Source organism: Primulina huaijiensis, chromosome 2 (assembly GCF_012295235.1).
Source record: "Primulina huaijiensis isolate GDHJ02 chromosome 2, ASM1229523v2, whole genome shotgun sequence".
Lineage (NCBI taxonomy): Eukaryota > Viridiplantae > Streptophyta > Magnoliopsida > Lamiales > Gesneriaceae > Primulina > Primulina huaijiensis.
In genome coordinates this window covers 26,449,775-26,474,484 of record NC_133307.1, presented here as the reverse complement: position 1 = coordinate 26,474,484, position 24,710 = coordinate 26,449,775, and the positions used below count along the sequence as shown (strand labels likewise).

At 34.3% G+C, this 24,710-nt stretch overlaps 3 protein-coding genes and 1 long non-coding RNA gene across 6 annotated transcripts; 1 reads left to right on the top strand and 3 right to left on the bottom strand.

The window, feature by feature from the left end:
* Positions 1-689: 689 nt before the first annotated feature.
* Positions 690-3,454, bottom strand: LOC140971104 (protein yippee-like At3g08990). 2 transcript variants are annotated; one of them, XM_073433183.1, is made up of 6 exons: positions 3,341-3,454; positions 3,045-3,207; positions 1,796-1,839; positions 1,418-1,526; positions 1,249-1,304; positions 690-1,019 (listed from the first exon to the last, which is right to left on the bottom strand). In XM_073433183.1, the coding sequence occupies exons 2-6, from the start codon at positions 3,138-3,140 to the stop codon at positions 959-961; spliced, it is 366 nt and encodes a 121-aa protein (XP_073289284.1). In that variant the 5' UTR covers positions 3,141-3,207; positions 3,341-3,454; the 3' UTR covers positions 690-958. The 2 variants fall into 2 exon arrangements, with proteins under 2 accessions (XP_073289284.1, XP_073289285.1); XM_073433184.1 differs by lacking the exon at positions 3,341-3,454 and adding an exon at positions 3,292-3,338.
* Positions 3,455-12,765: 9,311 nt separating this feature from the next.
* LOC140971084 (chlorophyll a-b binding protein CP29.1, chloroplastic-like) lies at positions 12,766-14,190 on the bottom strand. The gene is made up of 2 exons (XM_073433152.1): positions 13,636-14,190; positions 12,766-13,274 (listed from the first exon to the last, which is right to left on the bottom strand). The coding sequence occupies exons 1-2, from the start codon at positions 14,140-14,142 to the stop codon at positions 12,909-12,911; spliced, it is 873 nt and encodes a 290-aa protein (XP_073289253.1). The 5' UTR covers positions 14,143-14,190; the 3' UTR covers positions 12,766-12,908.
* Positions 14,023-17,398, bottom strand: LOC140971085 (E3 ubiquitin-protein ligase AIRP2-like). 2 transcript variants are annotated; one of them, XM_073433153.1, is made up of 6 exons: positions 16,825-17,397; positions 16,220-16,370; positions 15,944-16,010; positions 15,569-15,803; positions 14,732-14,945; positions 14,023-14,331 (listed from the first exon to the last, which is right to left on the bottom strand). In XM_073433153.1, exons 1-5 carry the CDS (start codon positions 16,887-16,889, stop codon positions 14,735-14,737), a joined length of 729 nt encoding a protein of 242 aa, XP_073289254.1. In that variant the 5' UTR covers positions 16,890-17,397; the 3' UTR covers positions 14,023-14,331; positions 14,732-14,734. The 2 variants fall into 2 exon arrangements, with proteins under 2 accessions (XP_073289254.1, XP_073289255.1); XM_073433154.1 differs by lacking the exon at positions 14,023-14,331 and having other exon boundaries at positions 14,735-14,945; positions 16,220-16,413; positions 16,825-17,398.
* Positions 14,649-15,618, top strand: LOC140971086 (uncharacterized). Its single transcript, XR_012174249.1, has 2 exons — positions 14,649-14,787; positions 14,868-15,618. It is a non-coding gene; the product is annotated as an uncharacterized lncRNA (long non-coding RNA).
* Positions 17,399-24,710: the final 7,312 nt, after the last annotated feature.

Below are 24,710 nucleotides of genomic sequence, written 5' to 3'. Positions count from 1 at the left end.
TCCGGGCGATCAACTTTGGAATGACTCTTGCATTACAAAGCGGCTTTCACAGAGTGTGGGTTTTTTCAGATTCACTATCGGCAGTCCAGGAGGTGCACTTCAAGAAAGTTGGTCGTGATCCTCATGGTGTTTTAGTTTCCAACATTTTAGAAAACCTAAAATCTGGTAAATTCTATGGGGTTAATCACATATTTAGATCAGCTAACAATAGTGCTCATTGCTCAGCTATTTTTGGTTTGTCCCACCCTTCACCTGTTCGTTGGGTGGGTTTTTTGTACCCATCCAGGTTGATGGATGTAACATCGTTGGATGCTATTAATGTTTAATTGTGTTTTTTCTCAAAAAAAAAAAAATATTCAAACTTTTGATATAACGATCTTAGTCTCGAATTCAAACATGTCAAAAGTAGTTGGATTTATTGAGAGTAATTAGCAATCACGTGGCACTTGAAAACCGTGCAACCAGCCTGAATCGTTCAAATCTGGTCACATGGGTCAGACGTGGATAGAAGTTTGGATCATGGGTTACAAGCGAAAACAAATAAAGCACTCGTTCATTCGAGTCCCATAAACTATATGGACTCGTTGAAAGTTACTGCCTTGGACCCAAATTCAGTGGGGACACTTCTGCCTTGGACCCAAATTCAGTGGGGACAATCCCATCTAAGCAAATAGACGTCTAATATCTAGTAAAATCCAAACTGAAGTTCAGAAATAAATTATGTTGAATAAACCTTTTGAGCCAAACATCCAGCAACATAGCTATTTTGAAGGGCACAATTCAATTGAGCTCAAGTAATGATGGCCACTCAAAAATCATCCCAAAAAACTGGAGTCTACTTCAATAAGTCCAACTGTAATCGGTAAAAGACTGAAGAATCAGCTCCAAAGAAAAAAAGAAAGCAGAGTAGGAGGATAAACAAGACAGTCGATTTTGAACGAGTAGATTCGATATTTATTCAAGCGTCTTCCACATCGCTTTCAGCCATATCGGTTCCATCAGGACCTAATACTTTAAACCTGCTCAAACGAGAAGAAAGCGAGTTTTGACTGATGGAGTGAAAAGTGCACAACATCACTGACAGAAGCAAACAGGGCGGGGGAGACGGGAAACTTTTAAATATTTACGTGTGATTCTCGAAAATATATAAGTTTCACCCCCACATATGTTGCGTCTCCCCCACTGATCTCACCCCTTTTCGCGATTTCTGGGTCCGTCCCAGATCAGAGCCAACACTACATTACATACCTCTCGATGATAAATTTTCCTTCCTTATACTTCTGATTCTTCTCGCAAGCGACTTCCTGAAATTGAGAAAACAGCAAAAGAGGGACGCGTTAAGGTATTATAAGCAATGTAGATAGAAAAATGAAAAGAAACAAAGAGCGTGATCCAAGTTTTCATGACAAGAACTCACGTATTTCCATCCAACAATGGAACCACATCCAACACAAAAAATGTCCACAACGGTGTGTAATCCAGTAATCATCATCCGTTCTTCTTTCTCTCCGACAGTGACATTCACACTGGCATCAAGTAACACATACACAAGGCACATGTCAATAGGCAAAACTTTAGCCAGAATTACAGCTGATGGAAACATGCAACTTCTTCATGGCCAAATCATTTTCGCTCTTAAACATGTTCTAACTTTTTATGCTTCGAAACGACAGAATTCCAATTTAAAAAACATGTAGTAAGATCGATAATTAGCAGACGAATCATAAGTTGAATTTGTCAGCAATGAGCTCCAAAAATCCAGTCAAACGTTAACCATATAAAAAAGGGCACTCACACTTTGTCGAAGAGATAAGCCTTCCCATTTTTGCAGAGGAAAGCCTGAAAACATGGGTTATAAAAACAATGGGTAAAAGTTTGTGTTCAAAGAGATAAACCACGAAGCACACTCTCAGCTTAAAGTTCAAAGAGCTTTAAAGCGCCATGTTTTGATTTATTTTTCGAGGTATATATATTTCGGCCTATTTGTTCTTATGATAAACTCTGAGTCCAAAATCTCGAAAATGCACGAGCTATATATCTCAAACATCATGTGTCTAAGACAGCTTTGTCAACAAACAAATTGAGGGTGTTCCGGAAAGAACCAGCCTAGAAAGAAAACAAGATTTACTTTAGCAAACATTACACGACTTCCTAATGCAAATTGCTACACAATATTCTCACTTCAACAAACACTGAACGCAATAAAACAAATAAAAAAACAAGACTCGAGACGCCAGCTCCTTACTTCACTTCAGAACTACAAAATAAAATCCACACCAAATCAAAAGTAAAAAGCTATTCTGGTTCTGGCGCAAGATTACGTAGGATATATGAGCCATCCAATCCTCAAAACCACTGACTTCAATAAGATCAACTGTCCTATCAGGGGAGCAGGGCGATACCAGGAGAAGAGGGACAACTCAATGACAAAACAAAAACTCAATGGAATTGTTGGACAGGAGTTAGAAACAATTTTTTTCTTCAAAATTGACAATGACCACTACAAAGTTTCTAGCTAATCACTCATCACTGCTCATATACATTCACTCTCATATGTCATAACAAACTTGAAATCAAAAGCAAGGTTTTAAAAGCGTTAATAAAGCTTCAAACTTTACTGGTACAAACGTTTCTAGTTTTTATTATAATTTTAATGATATCAAGTAAATTAATAAATTAAACGACACATAAACATCAAATTATGAGAATATATGCATAAACTTTTCCAGTTATTAATAACATAAGTTTCAAAATAACAAATTGTTTGAAGTAAATTAAATATTTCTTATTTAAAATAAAATTTAAATGTTAAAATTTATTAAAAAAATAAGTTAAATTTTTATCTAAAAAATTCTATCTTTTTTTTCATGCGTAACAGTTTTTTTCACGTTGTTGCCCTAAGCGAAGCTTTTCCTCAGGCGCTTCGCGTTTTTGTTGCCATAAGCCAAGCTTTTTCTCAATCACCCCGTGTTTTTCACACTTTTTAGAACACCGATCAAAATAGACTGGTGCGTAAAAATCATAACATGTGGTACAAAGATTACCTTAGAGATGACGTCACTGTAGAGAGCGAGATGCGTTTGGCATTGCTTGCAACTATACGCTTTCCCTTCAAGAGAAATCAAATATATCAACCCCATAATGCCTCCCCCTCCACGATCATATAATCAAAACCTAAAACAGCTTTGATTTTTTGTGAACAGAAACCTATGAAGAATCCCGGGAAAAAAAAAACAGATGTAAACAAAAAAGTAACAACAAAACCCATCAAGAATCAACACGGATACAGACCTACAAAGTAAGGATACTTATGACAGAAAATAGATAGTGGAGAAGCAACCTCGAACACAGCGGCGAGGGGAGAGGGCCAACAGGAGAAGGCAAAATCCTCGCACTGATGGATCTCTATATTTATACTAATGTGCTGCAACAGTGAATTAAGTTTTTTTTTTTTTTTTTTTGGTGCCGAACTAATTATAATTAGGTTTTGAACCCGAAACTTCGTAATTTTCCGTGTTTTCTATCTAATTATAATATGAAAGAATTAAGAATAACGACATATTATTGATAGTAGTCATCGAGGCACATGACTTGTATAAATATAACACAAATAACGTGTCTAGTGTATATATAACACAAATAACAAATATTCTAATGTCATGGTTTTTTTTTTACGAGTAATGTCATGTTATTCAATCACAGTTGGGAAGTCCCGAAAATTTTCTCTACTAACGATATTTTCTTTAAATTATTTTTTTGTTATTAATTTAACTACACATAAAGCAAGTATACAATTCCTAATATTTTTTGGAAAATAATTTTTTATCGTAAAAATTTATTTTTAATAAATAACAATATATGTAATTAATTTATAAGTTGAATATTGAAGTTACAGATAATAAGATGCTTTAGGAATTAATTGTTTAAAATTTGAAATCTATTGTATACCAGTATAATTTGTTATATGATGCGCGCATGCATACACATTCAAACATTTTATCATTAAGAAGAATAGAAAGTTTATGAAAAACCTTAAGTAAGTTGGTTTTCGATTCCACATATAGTTTGTTAAAATAGAAAATAAAGAAGATACTTACTTTATAATTTTTTAAAAATAAAATAGAAAATAAAGGGGGAAAATGAACAATTTCACTTGGCTTTTCAATTACATACACGTTTGTTATCGCTATTAAAATATATTATCTTAAATTTAAGGATGTATCCAAACGTTTTAATCTTGTACATATAGGATCCATAGAAAATATAGACCTCATATACGAATAAATATGAATATTGTTGGTCCTACTTGCGGTAATTTGAGATAATAAAACACGAAAATAAAGAATAAACTGGACACCGAGATTTACGTGGAAAACCCCTAAAAATTATTAGGGTAAAAACCACGGGCAAGATGAAAATAATTTCCACTATAATATTTTGTGGTGTACAACTCACTCACTGTGTTTCCAAAGAGAACACACACTCTTTTAATACAGGAGAACAAACACCTCACAAATATTATAGAACTAAGCACTCAAATGCTATAAGATGAGAGAAAACTCGAAGAAGGGATTGAGAATGGGATACACCAACTGATGAAGGAATGCATCTATTTATAGATGCAATTCCTCATCTGAACGTAACCTTCCGTTTCAAAATTTGATTAGGCCAATTTGACAATTGTTTTGCCAACCTCCACGTTTTTCATAACATGCAAAATGTGTTGTCCCCGCCTCATTTAATTTTTGCCGACATTTCTCCCACTTTGAGATTTGATTGAGAATCAAACACTTCTCCACACATCCTTTCAATCTTGTCATTCCCTGCTGCTTACGTTTCCGCTAGACCACTTGAGGATCTACACCACTCAAACTTATCAGTGTTCACTGGCTTGGTCAGAAAATCAGCTATGTTATCCTTTGTATGGATCTTCTGCATATCCACGCTTCCTTCTTCTACTACTTCCCGCACAAAGTGAAATCGAACTCCAATGTGTTTCGTCCTGGAATGAAAGGCTGGATTCCTTGCAATGTACAAGGCACTCTGACTGTCACAAAACAAAAGAACATGCTCTTGTTTGTGTCCGATCTCCTCCAATAACCTTTTAATCCATATTGTCTCCTTGCAAGCTTGAGTAGCTGCCATGTATTCTGCCTCTGTTGTAGATAACGCCACAACTGTATGCAGTTTTGAAACCCAGCTTACTGCTCCTCCTGCAAGTATAAACACATAACCAGTAGTAGATTTCCTCTTATCAGGATCACCTGCATAATCTGAATCGACATAGCCCCTGAGTGTAAAATCCGATCCTCCATAACATAATGCAGCATTCGAGGTACCCTTAATGTATCTAAGGATCCTCTTGACAGTGTTCCAATGCTCTCGTCCAGGATTCGCCATATACCGACTAACTGCTCCCACTGCTTGAGCAATGTCCGGTCTTGTACAGATCATGGCGAACATCAAACTTCCCACTGCTGATGCATATGGTACTCGAGACATCTCCATCCTCTCTGCTTCACTGCTAGGACACATCTCGGAGGATAACTTGAAGTTAACAGGAAGAGGGGTCGAAATTGGCTTACTATCTTGCATGTTGAAGCGTTGCAAGACTTTCTTCAAATAATTTTTCTGGGAAAGCCAAATCTTTCTGTTACTTCTATCTCGGTAAACTTGCATCCCTAGAATCTTGTTTGCTGATCCCAAGTCTTTCATATCAAATTCCCTAGCTAACTGTGCCTTCAATCCTTGGACATGATCTTTGTTGGGGCCTGCTACCAACATGTCGTCCACATACAATAGCAAAATAATATAATAATCACCAGACCTCTTGAAATACGTACAAGGGTCTGCACTCCGTCTGTTGTATCCAAGGCTCATGATATAGGAATCCAATCTCTTGTACCAACACCTCGGCGCCTGTTTGAGACCGTACAGAGATTTATTCAAACTGCAAACCAAGTTCTCTTTGCCTTTTCCCGCAAAATCTTCTGGCTGGAGCATATAGATTTCTTCTTCAAGATATCCATGAAGAAACGCCGTTTTCACATCTAGCTGTTCTAGATGTAGGTCAAACACCGCACACAATGCTAGAACTACTCTGACTGTTGTAAGCCGAACCACAGGAGAAAATATCTCATTGAATTCAATGCCTTCTTTTTGAGCATACTCTTTTACGACCAATCTATCACGTTCCCGCTCCACTTGGTTATTGTCATCACGCTTGATCTTATAGACTCATCTATTGCCAATGGCTTTCCTTCCTCGTGGTAGTGTAACAAGATCCCAAGTTTTATTCATGTCTAATGCCTCAAATTCTTCTTGCATTGCTATCATCCACAAGGATACATCCGAGCTTTGAGTAGCTTCGTGGAAACTCGATGGCTCACCATCCTTTGATAATAGACAATATGCAATGTTACTTTCAGTGACATAATCTGAAAGCCAACCTGGTGGTCTTCTGTCTCGAGTTGACTGCCTCACATTGGAAACCTCAGACTCAACATGTTCTTGTTCTTCGTGCTCTGGTACTGTTTCACAATAAACTTGACCTTCCTCCGTCTTATTTTCCACCTGAAATATAGTAGTTTCTGAATTTGTCTCCCTTCAATTTATCTTCCTCGAAAATAACATCCCTGCTGATGACAAGCTTGTGAACAGTAGGATCTCATAAGCGAAACCCCTTTACTCCATCGGCATAACCCAAGAAGATATATTTTCTGGATTTCGAATCCAATTCCGATCTTTCTTGCTCATTGTACAGAACGTACACAGGACTTCCAAATGTATGCATATGAGAATAATATGTCGGCTTCCCAGTCCACATCTCCATCGGAGTCTTCAGATCAATCGCCACTGAATGAGAACGATTGATAATATAACAAGCGGTTTTGACCGCTTCTGCCCAAAATGACTTGTCTAGACCCGCAGTCCTCAACATAGCTCTTGTTCTGTCCAACAAGGTCCTGTTCATCCGCTCCGCCACTCCATTCTGTTGAGGTGTGTAAGCCGTTGTGAACTGTCATTTCATGCCTTCATGTTGACAATATGCATCAAACTCGTCACTGGTATATTCTCCTCCATTGTCAGATCTTAGACACTTGATTTTCTTCTCAAAATCAAGTTCAACCCGCGCTTTGAAATCTTTGAAGATCTGGAAAACATATGATTTCTTCTTGATTGGATACACCCAACATCTCCTAGAAAAATCATCAATGAACGAGACAAAATATCTCGCTCTTCCTAGGGACACAACCGGTGCTTGCCAAACATCCGAATGAATCAGCTCCAACATGCTTTTGCTCCTGGCAGTAGAAGTGCCAAACTTTAATCTGTGTTGTTTACTGATAACACAGTGCTCACAAAAGGGTAATGACACTTTTGTAAGTCCCGGCAGCAGCTTCCGTTCTGAGAGAGTTTTCAACCCCCGTTCTGACATATGCCCAAACTTTCTATGCCATAACATTGTTAATTCTTCTCCTGAACCAATTGATACAACATCTAGTTCTGCCTCTTTGTGTGTTTTTCCCAAAAGTACATACAGATTTGCAGCAACTTTTTCCGCTTTCATAACCACAAGCGCGCCTTTAACAATTTTCATGATCCCATTCTCAATACGAGTTTTGCACCCGATGTCATCCAATTGCCCCAAAGACAAAAGATTTTTCGTCAGTCTTTTCACATGTCGTACCTCCTGTATGGTGTGAATGGTGCCATCAAACATTTTAATTTTGATAGTACCGACCCCAGCGATTTCCAAGGCATGATCATTTCCATGAATACAGATCCTCCTGAGATTGGTTCATAATGGTCAAACCATTCTCTCCGAGACGTCATGTGCCACGTCGCTCCTGAATCCATAATCCACGTGTCACAAAATTTGTGTCTGCCTTCTGCAACAGTTGCTACTTCGCTGAATAAAATTTCACCACTGCCTGAAGTACTGGCCACATTTCCTCGAGAACTCTTGTCGATACTCGTACACTCTTTCTTGAAGTGCCCTTTATCGCCACATTTAAAGCAGTAAATATTTTTCTTCTTACTTCTCGACTTTGATCTACCTCGTCTTTGGCTCCCACTGGAGTCACGGTCCATAAATCTTCCTCTTATCATCGGTAAAACCTCCGCCTGCTTCGATGTTACCAACCTATCTTCTTTATTCTTGCGCCGCTTTCTTCTCCGAGAACCGCAGTTAAGACATCGTCGAATCTTAGAAAGCCCATAAGAATATTGTTGGTAATGTTGATGATAAGTTGATCATATGAATCTGGTAGACTTTGAAGTAGAAGCTCCGCACGTTCATTTTCCCCTATTTTATGCCCCATGGAAGTGAGTTGGACAAATAGAGTATTTAGTTTGTTGATATGATCGGTCATCGATGAGGATTCCGCCATCCGAAGAGTATAAAATCTTCTCTTTAGGAAAATCATGTTGTGTAGCGACTTGACCTCGTACATTTTTGTCAGAGTATCCCAGATAACTTTTGCTGTTTTAATCTCAGAGATACTTGACAATACTTCATCTGCTATAGCTAATTGTAAATTGGCAACAGCGTTGTCGTTCATCTCATTCCACTTTCCATTATCCGTAATCTCCACCGGTCTATCTCCAATAGCCGCCAAGCAATTCTCCTTTCTTAAAACTGCTTGTATCTTTATTTTTCACAGCATAAAATCGCTTCCGTTGAACTTTGCTGTCTCGTACCTTCCCGCCATTATGTCTACAACAATTTTAGTAGACTGGACAAAATAATCCTGCCTTAAATAAAAAATCTCAAAAAATCTTTTCTGATGTGGAAGATCAGTCTAGGCTGCAACCACAGAGCATACTCAGAATTTTTAAGAAATTTTAAACCAAAGCTCTAATACCACTTGTTGGTCCCACTTGCGGTAATTTGAGATAATAAAACACGAAAATAAAAAATAAACTGGACACCGAGATTTACGTGGAAAACCCCTAAAAATAATTAGGGTAAAAACCACGGGCAAGATGAAAAGAATTTCCACTATAGTATTTTGTGGTGTACAACTCACTCACTGTGTTTCCAAAGAGAACACACACTCTCTTAATACAGGAGAACAAGCACCTCACAAATATTATAGAACTAAGCACTCAAATGCTATAAGATGAGAAAAAACTCGAAGAAGGAATTGAGAATGAGATACACCAACTGATGAAGGAATGCATCTATTTATAGATGCAATTCCTCATCTGAACGTAACCTTCCGTTTCAAAATTTGATTAGGCCAATTTGACAATTGTTTTGCCAACCTCCACGTTTTTCATAACATGCAAAATGTGTTGTCCCCGCCTCATTTAATTTTTGCCGACAAATATTTGGATACTCCTTTAGAATATAACATCAAATTCTTTGGGTAAGCATGGATCTCACATTCAATAATTTTTAGCTCTCGGACACACTATGAGGACAAGGCGTGAACTAGAGGGGTGGGCGTTTTGTAATCGGCCGATGGGGTTGGTTAGTTTACCAAAATTTAAGCTTCTGTACCTACTCGAACCCGAAAAATATCGGGTACTCGATCTATTTATATATTTTTATAATATATTATATAAGTATAATGTTTTATATTTAAAATAGGAAATAAAAACTAAATCGCTAATTTTACATACTCGAGAGTCGAGACTACAATGGTAACTCTCACAGAGAGCGTGATGTTGAAACAAAAAGTAAATAGTGGAATGCAAGAAATTTTTTATGATTATAAAGTGAGATTTATGGAACTCCAAGAAGTCCGGTACCTTTTGCTTTAAGTTCTACGTCATTTTCAAAAGATTACCAATCTGATAATTCCATTACTTCTCTAAGGTACTTGAAAGATGAGTTTAAAAAATACAAGCTTGGTGGGAAAAAAAATAATAACTGAACTCATAATTGAAGAAATATCTAGGTGAAAATCGTGAGGAATATTATGATGAAAATTTTTATATCATTCCGTGGTGGAAAGTTAATTCTCTCAAATTTTCTACTCTTTCTCGGTTGGCACTTAATATCTTAGTGATCCATATCTACATTGTTGCTTCGGAAGCAGCATTTAGTAGCTAAGGTTGGATTCAAAGCCTATATGCATAGAGGAAGATTTGACTAAAATAAAAATACTTGAGAAAGGCATATTTTTTCCTTTTATGTTTCTATATATAAGCTCAGTAATTATGTTTTATTCTCTAATAACTAATCTCTTTGATTTTTTATTTTATTTATTGCATAGAATTAACAAAATCAAGGAAGGAATCAACCATAATTGATATATAATTATGAAAAACATAAACAATCGATTATTGTGATTTTTTAAGTTAAAATCCATTATATTCCATGATTGTAAGTTTTAAAGTTTAAATTCATTATAATTCTCTACTTTAATGATTGTCTTAGAAAACTCAGAATTATAACAATGCAGGTACTTTGATTTGATTTTGAGTCTTTGAGTCACTATTGAATTGGAAGATGATTCATCTGGACGTATGATGATTTACCTTGGAAGTTGGAAGATGCATTACCTCTTGTTTTATTTTATTGTTGATGATTTGAAGAACTTGATATTTTTACTTTCGAAGATGATTGGTTAATATGTGATGGATTTTTTGTTTGTGGTGTATCCGAGGGGTTTTTCCTTTAATTGAAATGTGTTTTTATTTAAATTGATAGTTTTTTAACATCTTATTATTGTTTAAAAGTGATGGATTTTTGTTGTGCTGAATTATTGCTTTTTTTTTTAATTACAATATGTTTTATTTAGATTTATGATTTTCCCACAACTTTTTATTGTTGTGCTATTTTGAGCAGAATATGTATTTTTGTATACATTGTTTAACCATATTATTATGTGATATATTTTTTCATTGTTATCACAGTGGAGATATGATGAAATACATTGAAAATATGTTGTTTTTTTTATTGGAGTTTGTCAAGATAGAATGAAAATACATGGTTTTTTTAAAGTTTGAAAGATATAAAAAAAAAGGTTAGAAATTTTTTATTTAAATTTCGGGTACCGTCGTCGGGTACTAGATACTATCCGAAATTTTCGGGTACCCAAACTGTCGGATATTACAGATTTAATTTCGTGTTCGGGTAGCAATTTTGCTACTCAAATTTTTCGGGTACCTGACCCGAACTAACCGAACTCGACCCGACGCCCAATCCTAGTGTGAACTAAGGGTGTAAACGAATAGAACATGTTCGTGAGATTTTTAACTAAATTCAAGAAATATTTGATTCGTATTCGAGCTGAACTCGAACATATTCAATTTTTTTTTTTAGCCGAACTCGAGCAAAAATTATATTGTTTGATATTTCGCGAACTGCTCGCGGGGGTTTAATATTTTATTAATTTAATTATATATCAAGTAAATAAATTTGAACAATAATTCAAATAGTTTGCGAATATATTCAAATTTTTCGAGTCGAACTCGAGCTTTAATTTGAATAGAATTTGAACAAAAAGTTATAAAATTTTCGAATTTCGAGCTCGAACTCGAATAGAACTAATTCGTGCCGAATTCAAGCCATCAAATTTTCATCATATTCGACTCGCTTCAGTTCTTTTACACTTCTATTGTGAACTCGATGGCCCCCAACATTATTAGATTTTCAATGCACCATGAGACCAAACCCCTCGTGGTAGAATACCTAAACGGTAGCATCAAACATGGGTATGGTACTTTGTAGCAAACAGAAAAAATATAAAACGTGTAAGGATATAAACATGTTAGTTGTTGATTTGAAATTATTGTATTACTTATCTAAAATAACAAAAATACAATTGAAATCACTGATTTAAAATCTATCAATCCAAATGATATATTAATTAATAAATTCGAAAATCAATGGAGTTTTCAAAAACCATTTTCAATGGAAATTTCAGATGCCCTAAAATAAAATCTAAAAATTAGAAAGAACTTCAAATCCACAATTTTAACTTTATCAATAAAATACATTGGATTGATTTGAATTATAAATTTTATATCCATAAAACACAATTGAGGAATTGAAGCAATTGAAAGCTTCATGTTCATTGTATAGGGGTGGGTTCTCAGAAGATTTATTATTGAATTTCATGCGGAAGAAAAACAATAGGAAGTCGGGCTTCTCGGAGCACAAGTATAAAACAAGAATGTAGATATCTAAAATATTAATACATTCTTGTACTTTGGTTTGAGCTTACGATGATCGTGCATCATTTTGATACGATACCGATGAGTCTTTTATTAATAGAATGAGATATGATTATAATCAATTAAAAATTTAAGCCAAACATTATTAAAAAAAAAATTATAATCATTGATGTTTTAAACATTTTTTTACTAATATCTCACGCCGAACATTAAATTTAATAAAAAAAATAATTGTTAAATTCAAAATTACAATACCTAATAGATATTTCTTTTGGAATGATAACACTCTAGAGTTTATAATTGAACATCGATTCTTTTGAGAGTCCGCATAATGAAAAATAAACTTAAAAATAAGTAATCATATCAATATCGATGAGTGATATTATAAGTTAGATTAAAGTAGATGATTCTTACACTAAGAATTCTAAGGTTTGTGAAAACCATTTACATTTTGCCGACGCACAAATGTTCTACATCGAATGTTAAAATGAATAAAAAGTAAGACAAACTTTTTGATATGTATTTTCTATGTTTTATAACAATACCTTCCGCAAATAAAGATGTAGCGTTGTACTCATTATCGGAGTTAACGTTACACGGGAAATTCGTGCATTTAGTCACGTTGGCTAGAGATACAGAATTATAAGTTATCGACCCAAACAGAAATATTACAATCTTTACAAGACAACAATAACCTCGCAATTGTGATTTAATACACGAGGCACTAATTAATTAATGGGCTTATAATACGTAAATATATAGAGTGGTCGTAGAGCTCAAGAGAAAAGTCCGAAGGTGTCGAAAATGGTGGTGTGGAGCGGGTCGCTCAAATGGGTGGCCCAGTTATTAAGTGGGCCTTTGCCCGTGGCAGCAGCCTGCACGGCGAAGCCCAAGAACCCGACCATGGCAAGGCGGGCGTGCTTGATCTCAGCCAGCTGGAGGGTGGCCTTCTTCTCCGGGTCGGATGCGAGGCCCAACGGGTCAAAGTAGGATCCACCTGGATACAGCCTTTTCTCCGGGTCGAGCTCGGCGTTCCTCTGGAACTCGATGTACCCAATGAGCAACACCTCGATCCATATCAATGTGGACATGGAGAATGGGAGTGGTAGCCCAAGATATGAGGATCCGTCGACCAACTCAACCTGGTTTATTCAAAGGTTTATAAAATAATTATGATAAATTTCAATCAAAACAATATGGCTAAGACGCTAACCTATTTCTCTTCACATAGAACATGCACACACGTGATATAATTGACTATACCTAATTTTTTTTTATATTCGTTAAAATTATACTCAACTCAAGCATTTTGTCAACGAACTATCAACTTCATCAACTATTTTTGTCCGAGTATATTTGTTCCAATTGAACCTAAAACCTGAACTCGTCTCAAACTAGGGACGTGGAATGAATGCACAATTTACCCATTTCTTGGTTTGAAGAATGACAATCAGTACAAGTCATTTGCAAATGGATAATCATTGGTATTTGTAAAAAACGTACCTTTCCAGCATCTTGCCAGGTAATACCGGTGAGCCACTCAACAGTGATGGCGCCAAGAGTGGCGAGCATGGCCCACCTGCCGTGGATCAGCTCGCATTCCCTGAACCTTTGCAGGCCGAACACCTCGCTGTAAGGCTGAAACGGCGTCGATTTCACGTCGGCGACCTCGGTTCTGGTCCCTATAATGTCACCGGCGGGGTTCTTGGACAGGTTCTGGTCCAGCGAGTCCAACTCGAACTGCAGGTATTCAGCTGGCTTGCCCAGACCAAACGGGTCGAACCCGTAGTCTCCGATGAGGGACCCGTCCAGATAATCGGGAGATGTGGCGCCGGGATACCACAAAGGCCGATCAGGGGAGAACTTCTTCGCGGGTTTCTTGGCGGCCGCTTTCTTTTTTTTTCCGAATGAGAACGCGGCCTGAACCCTGAACGACCCGGAGCGGGACACAGGGAGGCGGGTGCCGATGAAGGAAGATGCCGCGGCGGCGGTTGTGGAGGCGGCGGCCATTTTGCGAGGAAGATAGAAATGGAGTTCTAAGTTATGGGTGCAGGAAAATGTGGTTGAGAGGATATAGAGCAGGTTCTTGGTGGGATGGAGAAACGATAACCGTTGGATTCTGGGAGTGAATCCATCTGAGAGTGGTGGGAGCCTCGGCCTTATCTGATTCTTATCTGGTCGTACACGTAGGATGGCTTCCTGTGGTTGACACAAGTGCTGGAGATTACAAAGTAAATATCTTTATCTCAAACTATACATACACCAAGTTTTTTTTATTACTTATCTTATCATAATATTATATATATCTATACTTAATATGTACATGTCATCACAAGAATATATTATATCTATTCCTAGAAAATTTTCTCAATTCATCAAATATAAGGAGTTATAAAAAAAATTGTCAGAAGTGGAACATTGGAGAGGATATAAAGGTTCAATTCAATCCACAATTAAAATCCTATATACGAAGCAATAACGCAAGTTGAGTTGCTGTTTACAACTACTAAATAAAGATACTTACAAACGAACTTCATATATATATACACATAAGAAATGTTTGAAATCTACACAAAGAAAGTGGGCACGCCATGCTTACAATTCAAGGAAAATGAGGGTCGTAGGAAACCATCATCGGATTGGGTACAATTAGAGGTAGCTTGTCGATATACAAGAATAGTCTCTTCCGATTTTCTCTAGCAATGGCTGATAAATCAACAATGTCGCTTTTGCAGGTGTAGATCCAAAGCTCCCCGGAATTCACTCTCTTCAGACTATCCCGACAGAATGGGCACGACTGGGATCGAGAACACCTGTGAAACGAAGGAAAATTTCAAGAAACCGAAAGCATGATGAGTCGAAATGAAACGTGTCAAATGGTGTCCCCCATTCTCCTTGTTTTGTGTAAAAGACCTGATCTTCTAGAGTCTTGAGTCTAGATCATTCGTCCAGGGAACTTTAATTTCGGGTGTAGGGGACCAAATCACAAATTCGAAATCTTCTATTAGTATTTCATCAATTACTATGGGGTCAATTATCAGAAATTTCTGTGGAGGTAAGAGTTATTTTGAAGAGTTGAGTTCATCACCCTTGTATCCACATAGCTCCGCCCCCTTGTACATTTGACGAATTTTATAGCCTCATACTTTTTAGGCATGGCAACCAAAACTCTTACCGTCTAAAAAGAACCTGGTATTTTTACATTGTCCATCCCAGTTACTAGTGTGAGTGAAGAACTCTCGGGGTCATTTAAACTCAATTTCTTGACACCGAGTTTTAAATGCAACCACCGATGTATCCCTCGACAATTTTTATCACCGGCAAAAAGAAACCAAGTGGAAAGACAAATATTCATGAACGCTTCTTATGATCAACCTGAGCCGAAACTTGTAACATAAACAATTTATGTAAAAGGAGGGCACAATAATGTACTTACCAGTTATTGTAGCACTTGACACACAAAGAATGAGTGCAATTGGGCAGGACAACCTTGGTATTCATATCCATGCAAATGCCACATTCTTCATCTCTCTCCATTTCGATTTCAGACAGCTTGCCTTTGCTCATTTCATCGCTTTTCCTGTACTTTGTCCCACAAATCTCTCGTTGTTTCCTCTCTTCGACATCAGTTATTCCTCTTTGAAGTTGCAGCAAAGACGGGAATATCACACCTACCAAATTCATACCAGACATGATACATTTTCGGGCAGAATGTCCGAACATAAAAGAGAGTCCAAAAGGTAAAACTCAATAGCAAAAATGTTTCTGGACATGGAAAATAACGTAATGTCGAAGCTTTAAACACCCTCACCATAAAACTCCCGTAAACTAGCTTTCCGTTCGTGAACTGACATGGTTGTCTTACCATCCTCGTATGCCTACAGTTACCAACGTTTCATCAATTTTAACAACACAGCATGATGCAATACATACTAATCACAATTGAAGCATACTCATAAAATTTTGTATCTTTTTCATAAAAGAATTCTAATTCTTGCTCCAACCTCAACATATTAAATCCATACTCCTACCAAAACCGCCCCCACATGAATACCCATTCATCGAATTTTCTAAGGCCTGAGTGTACCTTGTAAATAAGGATCCTAATCAAACCAAGAGCACCAGCAAGGTGACAATCAGTCCATTGAAAAAGGAAGAGGAAAACATGGGCACAAGGGCTGTAAGACAGCCGCATCTGCAGGCAGGCACCGTCGTATTCCCCCGGATAATCCGAAGCCCTGTATCTCAATTAAACATAGAATGCATCCAAAAATAGAGCATCTATGTCACCAAATTCAAACAAACTTGCAAGAAAAGTAAAAGTACAAGCAACTACACCATTGATTATCTTTAAAGTTTAAAAAGGTGGGCGCCTATTATGAGCACTCAATACTCAAACTATAAAAAAAATCACCATCTGAATGTTAAACAGTTGCTTTTCTTGGGAAAAACAAGCAAACTATTAACCCATAAATGATAAATCCACGAAAAAAACCCATCGTATCGTGTCCATATCATAAAATTGGCTTCAAATTTGGATTTAAAATTAGGCAGCTCACAGTAATTTCTTTAAAAAAAAAAGGGTCAAAACACAGAAAAAAAGAAGAAGAAGAAAGAGCCCCCACACAAAATCACCAAAACTAAAAGACAAATAATGAAACAAATTTATTATTCAGGGAATGAAGCACATACAGAGTGTTGGCATGTTGAATATCAGCTTCAAGCGATTTGAGAGAATCTTTGAAAGACTTCCTCATTACCCTCCACTCTTTGTTCTCTTACTCCCATTCAATACTCACCAAAATATTTAGTTTATCCACCTTCAAAACCACAAATTCCTTACTCAAAAACACCACATAAACTCCCCCACCATCTCCAAGACTCCGCCTTTTTTCCACATAAAACCTAAAACCCCTTCACAAGAAGCAAAAGAACACCAAACTAGTAAAACCCACGAAAAAAAACGACGAAACTTTAAACTTTTTCCTTTATTTAGGAAGAGAAAAAACTGGAATTTGGTAAAGGAGCAAGCTTTAGAACCGGGGGTTTCTTGGGAAAGGGACTAAAGAGCTCACACAACAGGCAAGCAACTGCACGCTCATGCTTTTTTCGCTTGGACAACACGCTTCAATTGCGGGTATTTGTTTGATGAATTTAAGGTCTTTTGATTTTGTGTTATTATTATTATTATTCTTTTTTAAAATTTTTATTTCTTGTTTCGAGTTGAGGGAGGAGATTGATGAAGTAATGCGTTTGGTGGATGCCGTGTGTATCTGCTTCGTAATTAGTATTTATTTATCATGGCCACTGTTTGATTATTTCAATTAAAAATATATATGCTAAGAAGCTTCACGTTCCATCTGTCCAATAATCGTTTCAATTCTAAAAAATATTAATATATATATATGTTGTACTAACCATACGTTTTAAATTAAATTGTATATAGCTTGTTTTTGTACTCAAACCATTTGGATCGGGTCCATTTATATGAATATGTGTCACTATATTATATGTGTCTGTGTTTGGAATTATTCAAGGATGTAGTATAGAAAAAACCAATATTTTAGGTGTATCACATACTCTGAATTTTAGTTGAGTACCGACTCTTTTAAAAATGTACGTCTCTTCCTCCTCCTATCTCCTTTTTCCCCATATCCATGTGTCCAAAATCCGCCGAATAAAGAAGATGTGTTTTCCTAGTTCGTTACTTGGGCATATATAATCAGAATACAACAACCTCAAGTTTGTGGAACACATGTATAGCCTTCTCATCAGCCATTGCTACTTGGTTCATTTTACATTAACAATGTCATATTTCGTCTATATAGTTTTTACAATCTTCTTTGATTATAGGACTGCCATGTTTTAATAATTTAAAAAAATCAATATTTGTTGCTTAATTCATTTGAAATTTTGTAGAATATTAAATATAAAATATTAAACAAATTTTATAAATTAGATGTAAAGTTTAATAAAAAAAATTTAATTATATAATAATTCAGTTAATCGATTTTTTAACGAAAACCGAAACTGAACCAATTTGATCGATTTTTTCAAAATTAAAACCAAATTTCCGAATTAACCAAATCAAATGAATCGATTAATTTGATTTAACCCACCAATATCAATTATTAAAGGGTCAAACCCATATTTGAACATCATCAATAATGCCAACGCTACATTGTGTTTTTAAACGGTAATCCAGATCATTTATGATTTGCCAACCAAATGGTTTGGCATAAACCTCTCTGGAGAGACGTGAATTATAAAAAATAGCCCACACCCCATCATCACTAGCTTCAAGTAATTAAAATAGTTGTATATATATATAAAAAAACCATTTATGATTTTAAATAGTGAGATCATACTTCTTGTTGTGATAATAGAAGCATCAAGTAGACCTGATCGTGGTCAGGGTCTGGCTCGGATCCAAACTGGACTCGGCTCGTGTTTAACGGACCTGTTAATCTGGTCAATGAACTGTGACTGTGATCGTCCAACAACGGGCCGATTACAGTTTATGGTTTCGAAACCTGGGTCGATGGGTTTAGCCTGAAGGGCTGACCCGTCGGGTTGGTATTTTTTCAATACTTTTATTTTTAATTTTTTTAAAAAAACGACCATAAATCATTGTTTGATTTTGATTTTTTATAACGCGATTTTTTTATATTTCATGTTAAATTATTTTTATTAATTATTTAATGCAATTAAATAAACATGAATAAATAATTTGTCACAATTAATAAAATACTCACTATATCTTAAAGTCTTGTATTTTCACAAATTATTTTCTTAACTATTTAATCAAAGTATAGACTATAAATCTCACAAAATCACAAGTCTAAATATATAATAAATAATAACAAAGAAATATCTTTCAAGTCAAAGAATAAATACATTGAATGAGTAGGCTTAAAAATAAAACGTGTCATCAATTATATCGGGAATAATCATCATTTAGGCACTCGATGCTCATTTTACAATTCTCACCAGCGTATAATAAAAAATTAATGAATTAATTAAACAAAAAATTATCATGAAAACCATCAACTACAATATCAAATCCATATATACATACAAACACACACATATATATAGACACAATCGAATACCCAATTTTTCAAACCGACAGTATGAACCTCCTCAAAAGATAACATAGTTTTGCCAGGAAAGCAATGTCAGCAATGTCTTGTTTTCGTATTTAATATATGTATTTGTTGTTGTGTCATAAGAGAGATGAATTAATAATCGATAATCGAGATTGAATAAGAAAAGTATACAAAAGCAAATGGAATATAAAGGAATTTAAATAAGTAATAATAAGCATGTGCAATATTACATCATATAATTAATAAATAAATACAATGTCAATGTTCTTTAAAGGGTCAAAATTTCCAAAACAATATTACTTTTCTTTTTTTGATGGAATTGGAATATAAATTTATGTTTTTTTGATAATTTCTAAATCAGTAAGATATTTTAAGTAATAAACTATGTCTACATCAAATTCCCACCAAATATCTTGCAAAAACTAATATATTATATATTGTGCGAATCCAATATGTGTTACACAAGTGGCAGCAGAGTCATTTTATTTTGCATATTTTAGACTAACATACACGCATCTAATAAAATATATTATCCTCGCAACAATACCATTAAAAGTTTTCAATTCTTCAAGGTGGATATTATTTAAATATGTCGGGAAGTATTAATTGGTTTTTATGGAAGATGATGGTTGTAACCTGACACTCTTGTTTTTATACAATTTAAATCGTCGAGTTATGGGAATCATTCCGTATAATTTTTGATAAAATTTAAATTTTATATTTGATATCAAATTCAATGTTATATGTTCGATTTTATAAGTTGTAACTTGTAATACAGTTCAATTATTAAGAGCTTGATTGTTGAAAATAATAATTTTTGCTAGAAGAGTGGAGAAAACGTTATTGTATGATAAATTTATGCAAATGAAAATGTATATCTTCTATAAAAATCGGAAAGTATACGAGTGATCATATTACTCACTCATCCTTTCCGGTTAAAAACCAAGATGAGAAGGAAAACTTGATCGAATAGAATCACATTTTTGTGCGGGTAGATAGTTGATAACATGGATTCCTATTGATGGTAATGTAATAATTATATTATAGTTTCTTTTGTTTTCGTTGTTATATTGATGATTTAATGATATAAAGATAACATTTTATAGTATATATGTAATTAAATACTGGTTTCAGAATTTCTGTATTATCGAGTTTTGTGATTTTCGAATTTTTTATTTGGAGTTAGCGTCGATATCACGGGGTCCGGACATGGGCATGACATATCAAGTAAGCTAATTATATACATCTCTTATTTAATAATGAAACATATACATCTCAGAAGCGTGTAATATTGTTTTGATTGATTGCTTGCTTTGATTGATTTAATGAGTTTAATAAACCGAAATGAGGCAGAAATGTGAAGTAAGTTTATGATATATTTGGAGTGTTTTTATTTTATTTATTTTAATATCATTATATTACGTAGATCTTCGTATTTTGATAAAAATTGATATGTTTGTTGATTATATATTTAAAAACTAACATTTAATCACATACTACTCCAAATATGACATAGAATCATCCCAAACGTGGAGCCATTAAAAGACACCAATAATATTTATTAATGATGTGATAGATACCAAAATTCAAAAGTTGACAAAATGTTTATAATAAAATAATAATAAATAAAAAAATAGATATTATATTATTATTTTGAACTTTAATTAATTTAGAACTCAAATCAAATGGTATGGATCTTATAATTGTAATTTTCTTGACATCTTCTAAGAATATTTTTATTTCGAACTTTATATCTTTTTTGACGTAAAACTAATTTGAAAATTTTTATATACTATTAATTGAAGTATTGTTTTTCCAAACTATTTAAGATATTTTATTTAATTTTTAGGTTCAAAACTTTTCTAACAACCCCCACACTTGTGTGTTGATTTCCGATTTGGTGAATGATCGACAATTTGTATATGAATATCATCATCACCGACCCTCCCAATCAAATGATCGTACACTCTAGCTAACCAATGATTATACACCCTTTAATATTTATGAACATTTTAAAACTATTTAATTATGTATAAAAATATTTCACTTTTCTCAAATATTAAAATTATCGATTTTGTTAACTATAACAATGAAAATATTTAAAATAAATTTATCTAAATATCTTAACACCAAATAAAAATGTGGTCAACTTTGGTAAGAGAAAGAAATTCCATAATGGAGAATAAAGAATATAAAAAAAATCAGGTAGGAATGATAGTAACATAACCTGTAATTACAAAAATAACATGATTAGAGGAATAACATTTCCTTGGAGCGATAGACAACCATCTGCTTGCACGATATAAATGTCTAAGGCTTGAAAATGCGATTGATAAAACACTAATTATTACTTTAATCTAATATTTGTTTATAGTCTTACAAAATATTAAAATTATAAATTGTTATGTTGTCTATTTATATTTTATTATTATTATTATATATCCTTCATCGATGAATCAACCGATGGCTTATTATGAAAAAATTGTTTTAATTAATCTATGTATTTCACAAATTTCTCAGATATACTTTAGCACTGTATTAAAATAGTATATAATATTTTAATTAAATAAACTACAGTTTTCGTCATTCAGAGAAGAATATCAATTCAAATATTATTCAATAATAATTTTCAAAAAGAAAATATTATCCAATGATATTAATGAAGCATAATATTTATTATTTTATATCCACAATAAATATTTTTTCTTACCAAATTGAGAAATAAAATGAAATACCGTCGAGATATGCCGAGGAAGAACTATTTTCAAATGCAATAAAAAAAAAAAAATCCGTACACACGACTACGCGAGACATCCGTAATAAGTTACATTAATGAATAATAAATATAGCTAGTATGTAAATAGTAATCACTTACAATAAATGATGATTTAGATCAATTGAATTTTTCTTGGGGTCTAAATCGGTTGCTCTACATGACTTAATTTTGGTCATTCGTTTTTCGATTTAAAAAACTTACAATATGATATCCGAACTATTTTAATTCCATTCGGTTTCTACTAAATGGTTTAGTTATTTTAGTTTGTTTTATTCTGTTTTGATAATTATTTAAAGAGAAATATTTTTTTATCTACCAACTTCTCTAATTTTAGGTTCTAGCACAATAAATTTTAAGTTTTGGTTATTTTAGTTTAATTGTTGGTGCGACATCGTATAAATCAACAATTTCATATATAATGCCAGCATTTTCTGTACCACATCAGTATCTTTCAATCCACATCAATATTTTTTTTATATCATATCAGGACTCTAGTGAAATATTATTGGAATCCAAAAAAAAATTAAAGTTTCTCGAACAAAATTCAAAATATGAAAAATTAGTGGACAAAAAAAGTTATTTCTCTTATTTAAATTAATAATTAAAATACAATGTATTATCTTTTTAGTTAATACTTTGATAAAATCTTTAAATATAAAGTTTAAATAAATTAAATAAATAATGACAAACTAGAAATTAACAAAAATATAATTAATTCAGTAAATATCATTCTATAAAATTTATACTGTAAATAAAAATATAGATAAAATTATTGTTAATCAAATTAAATTTTTGTTTTTTTACTAGTTCGCTTTTGACATATATAATCAGAAATCAAATCATATAAACTTTTTTGTTAACATTTGTATTATCATTATCATTATAGCACATTCTTGCTAATTTCGGGGTCAATTACATGGATATTAGTTCTCAAAATTAATTGATTTTCTCACATGTCATCTCTTAAACCAATATTGAAATATCATTCTTAATCACAATGACATACCCCTCGTCCCACTCCTTCCATTAACATGTCAATATAAAATATGTCGGATTAAGGACGTGTTTGGTCTCCTCTTCACATGACCAAATCATGTTAGACGTCTCTCCCTAATATTATCATATATGTGAGCTACACCTAAATAGCGTACATTCCTTTCATTCTTAATTCCATCATTGTGCGTTTTCTCACACATCTATATTAACATACGCATCTCTCCTACCGCCATCTTGTCCACATGTAGTCTTGTAGTGACCACACACTCCGACCGATAAAAGCATAGCTGATCGAACAATAGTCAGATGTGGCAGTGTCAAGAGACAGGGCATGGACAATCATCTTGCCATAAGTATCAACCGAGCACTAAAAACAAGATCATCTCATTACTTTTATAATATAAATACTCAAGTTTACTTGATCCTAAATGATTTGACTTACTTAACATTTTTTTTGCATAAGTACTCAATATATATTTTGTATATTGCACTTTTCTTCGTAAAAAATAATTGACTGACGTTTTCTTGCGCCCAACTAACGTTTTTGTTTTTAAAGTGTGCATATTATTCAGCCCGTATATCATCTGTCAGGTCTCGAGTGTGCCCGAGAAGAACTTACTCGACCTAGTGAATCGCCCATCCAGCTCGCTCGATTTACCCGGCTAAAACATTGACATCGTCTGTGTGAAATAAGATCTAAGACATACATATGGTTTTCACACGAAAATCAATGAAAATCAATGCGGGTGGACGATTCCCGGATAGATACCACATACTCAGAGGTCATCCAAGGGAATCCAACCCCTCAGCACAGTTTCACAATCAATCCAAAACAACTAACTTAGTGGATAGTTGTGGCCGTACAGAAAGTCATTGCGGAGAAATTACCTCGCGACGGCAGTCACGTGCACCGAGAAGAGGGGTCTGAGGATGAATCCTTTCCTCGAGACAGAGCGAAGAAGTAGGAAAACTCTCATGAATGTTCCAAGGACCTCACTATGACATATGCACTGGAAAATTTAAGGAAGAAGATAAAAAAGTTGAACAAATCGGGTCCTCTCAAATTGCTCGAATCCATCCAAGAGAGTGTCTTTTCTTCGTTGAGATAGTAAATGAACCACTGCATGCCCATTACAAGTCAACAGAAGTTAGAGAGTATGACAGAAACACAGATCCCGAAGCATATTTGGTCTGGTTTGAGAACATGACCATGCTGTACTGTTATGATGATAAAATCAAATGCAAAACTTTCTTAACCACGCTGATGGATTCAGCCCAATCCAACATATTATTTTTTCCCTCATATCCATAAAAAAGCAACTTCTTTTCCATCAACCAATTGATTCACCATAAATGTCATTGATGTTGATCCCACGTGCGGTAATTTAAGATAATAAATTTGAAAATAAAGAATAAAATGAACACCGAGATTTACGTAGAAAACCCTAAAAATTATTTGGGTAAAAACCACGAGCAAGATGAAAAAAATTCTACTATAATATTTTGTGGTGTACAACTCACTCACTGTGTTTCCAAAGAAAACACATACTCTTTTAATACAGGAGAACAAATACCTCACAAATACTATAAAACTAATATGATGAATAAGAAAACTCAAGAGGAGTCTTGATAATGAGATGATCTCAACGGATAGAAAAGAGCTCTTTTTACATAGCTCCCGTGACTTGTAAGCGCAA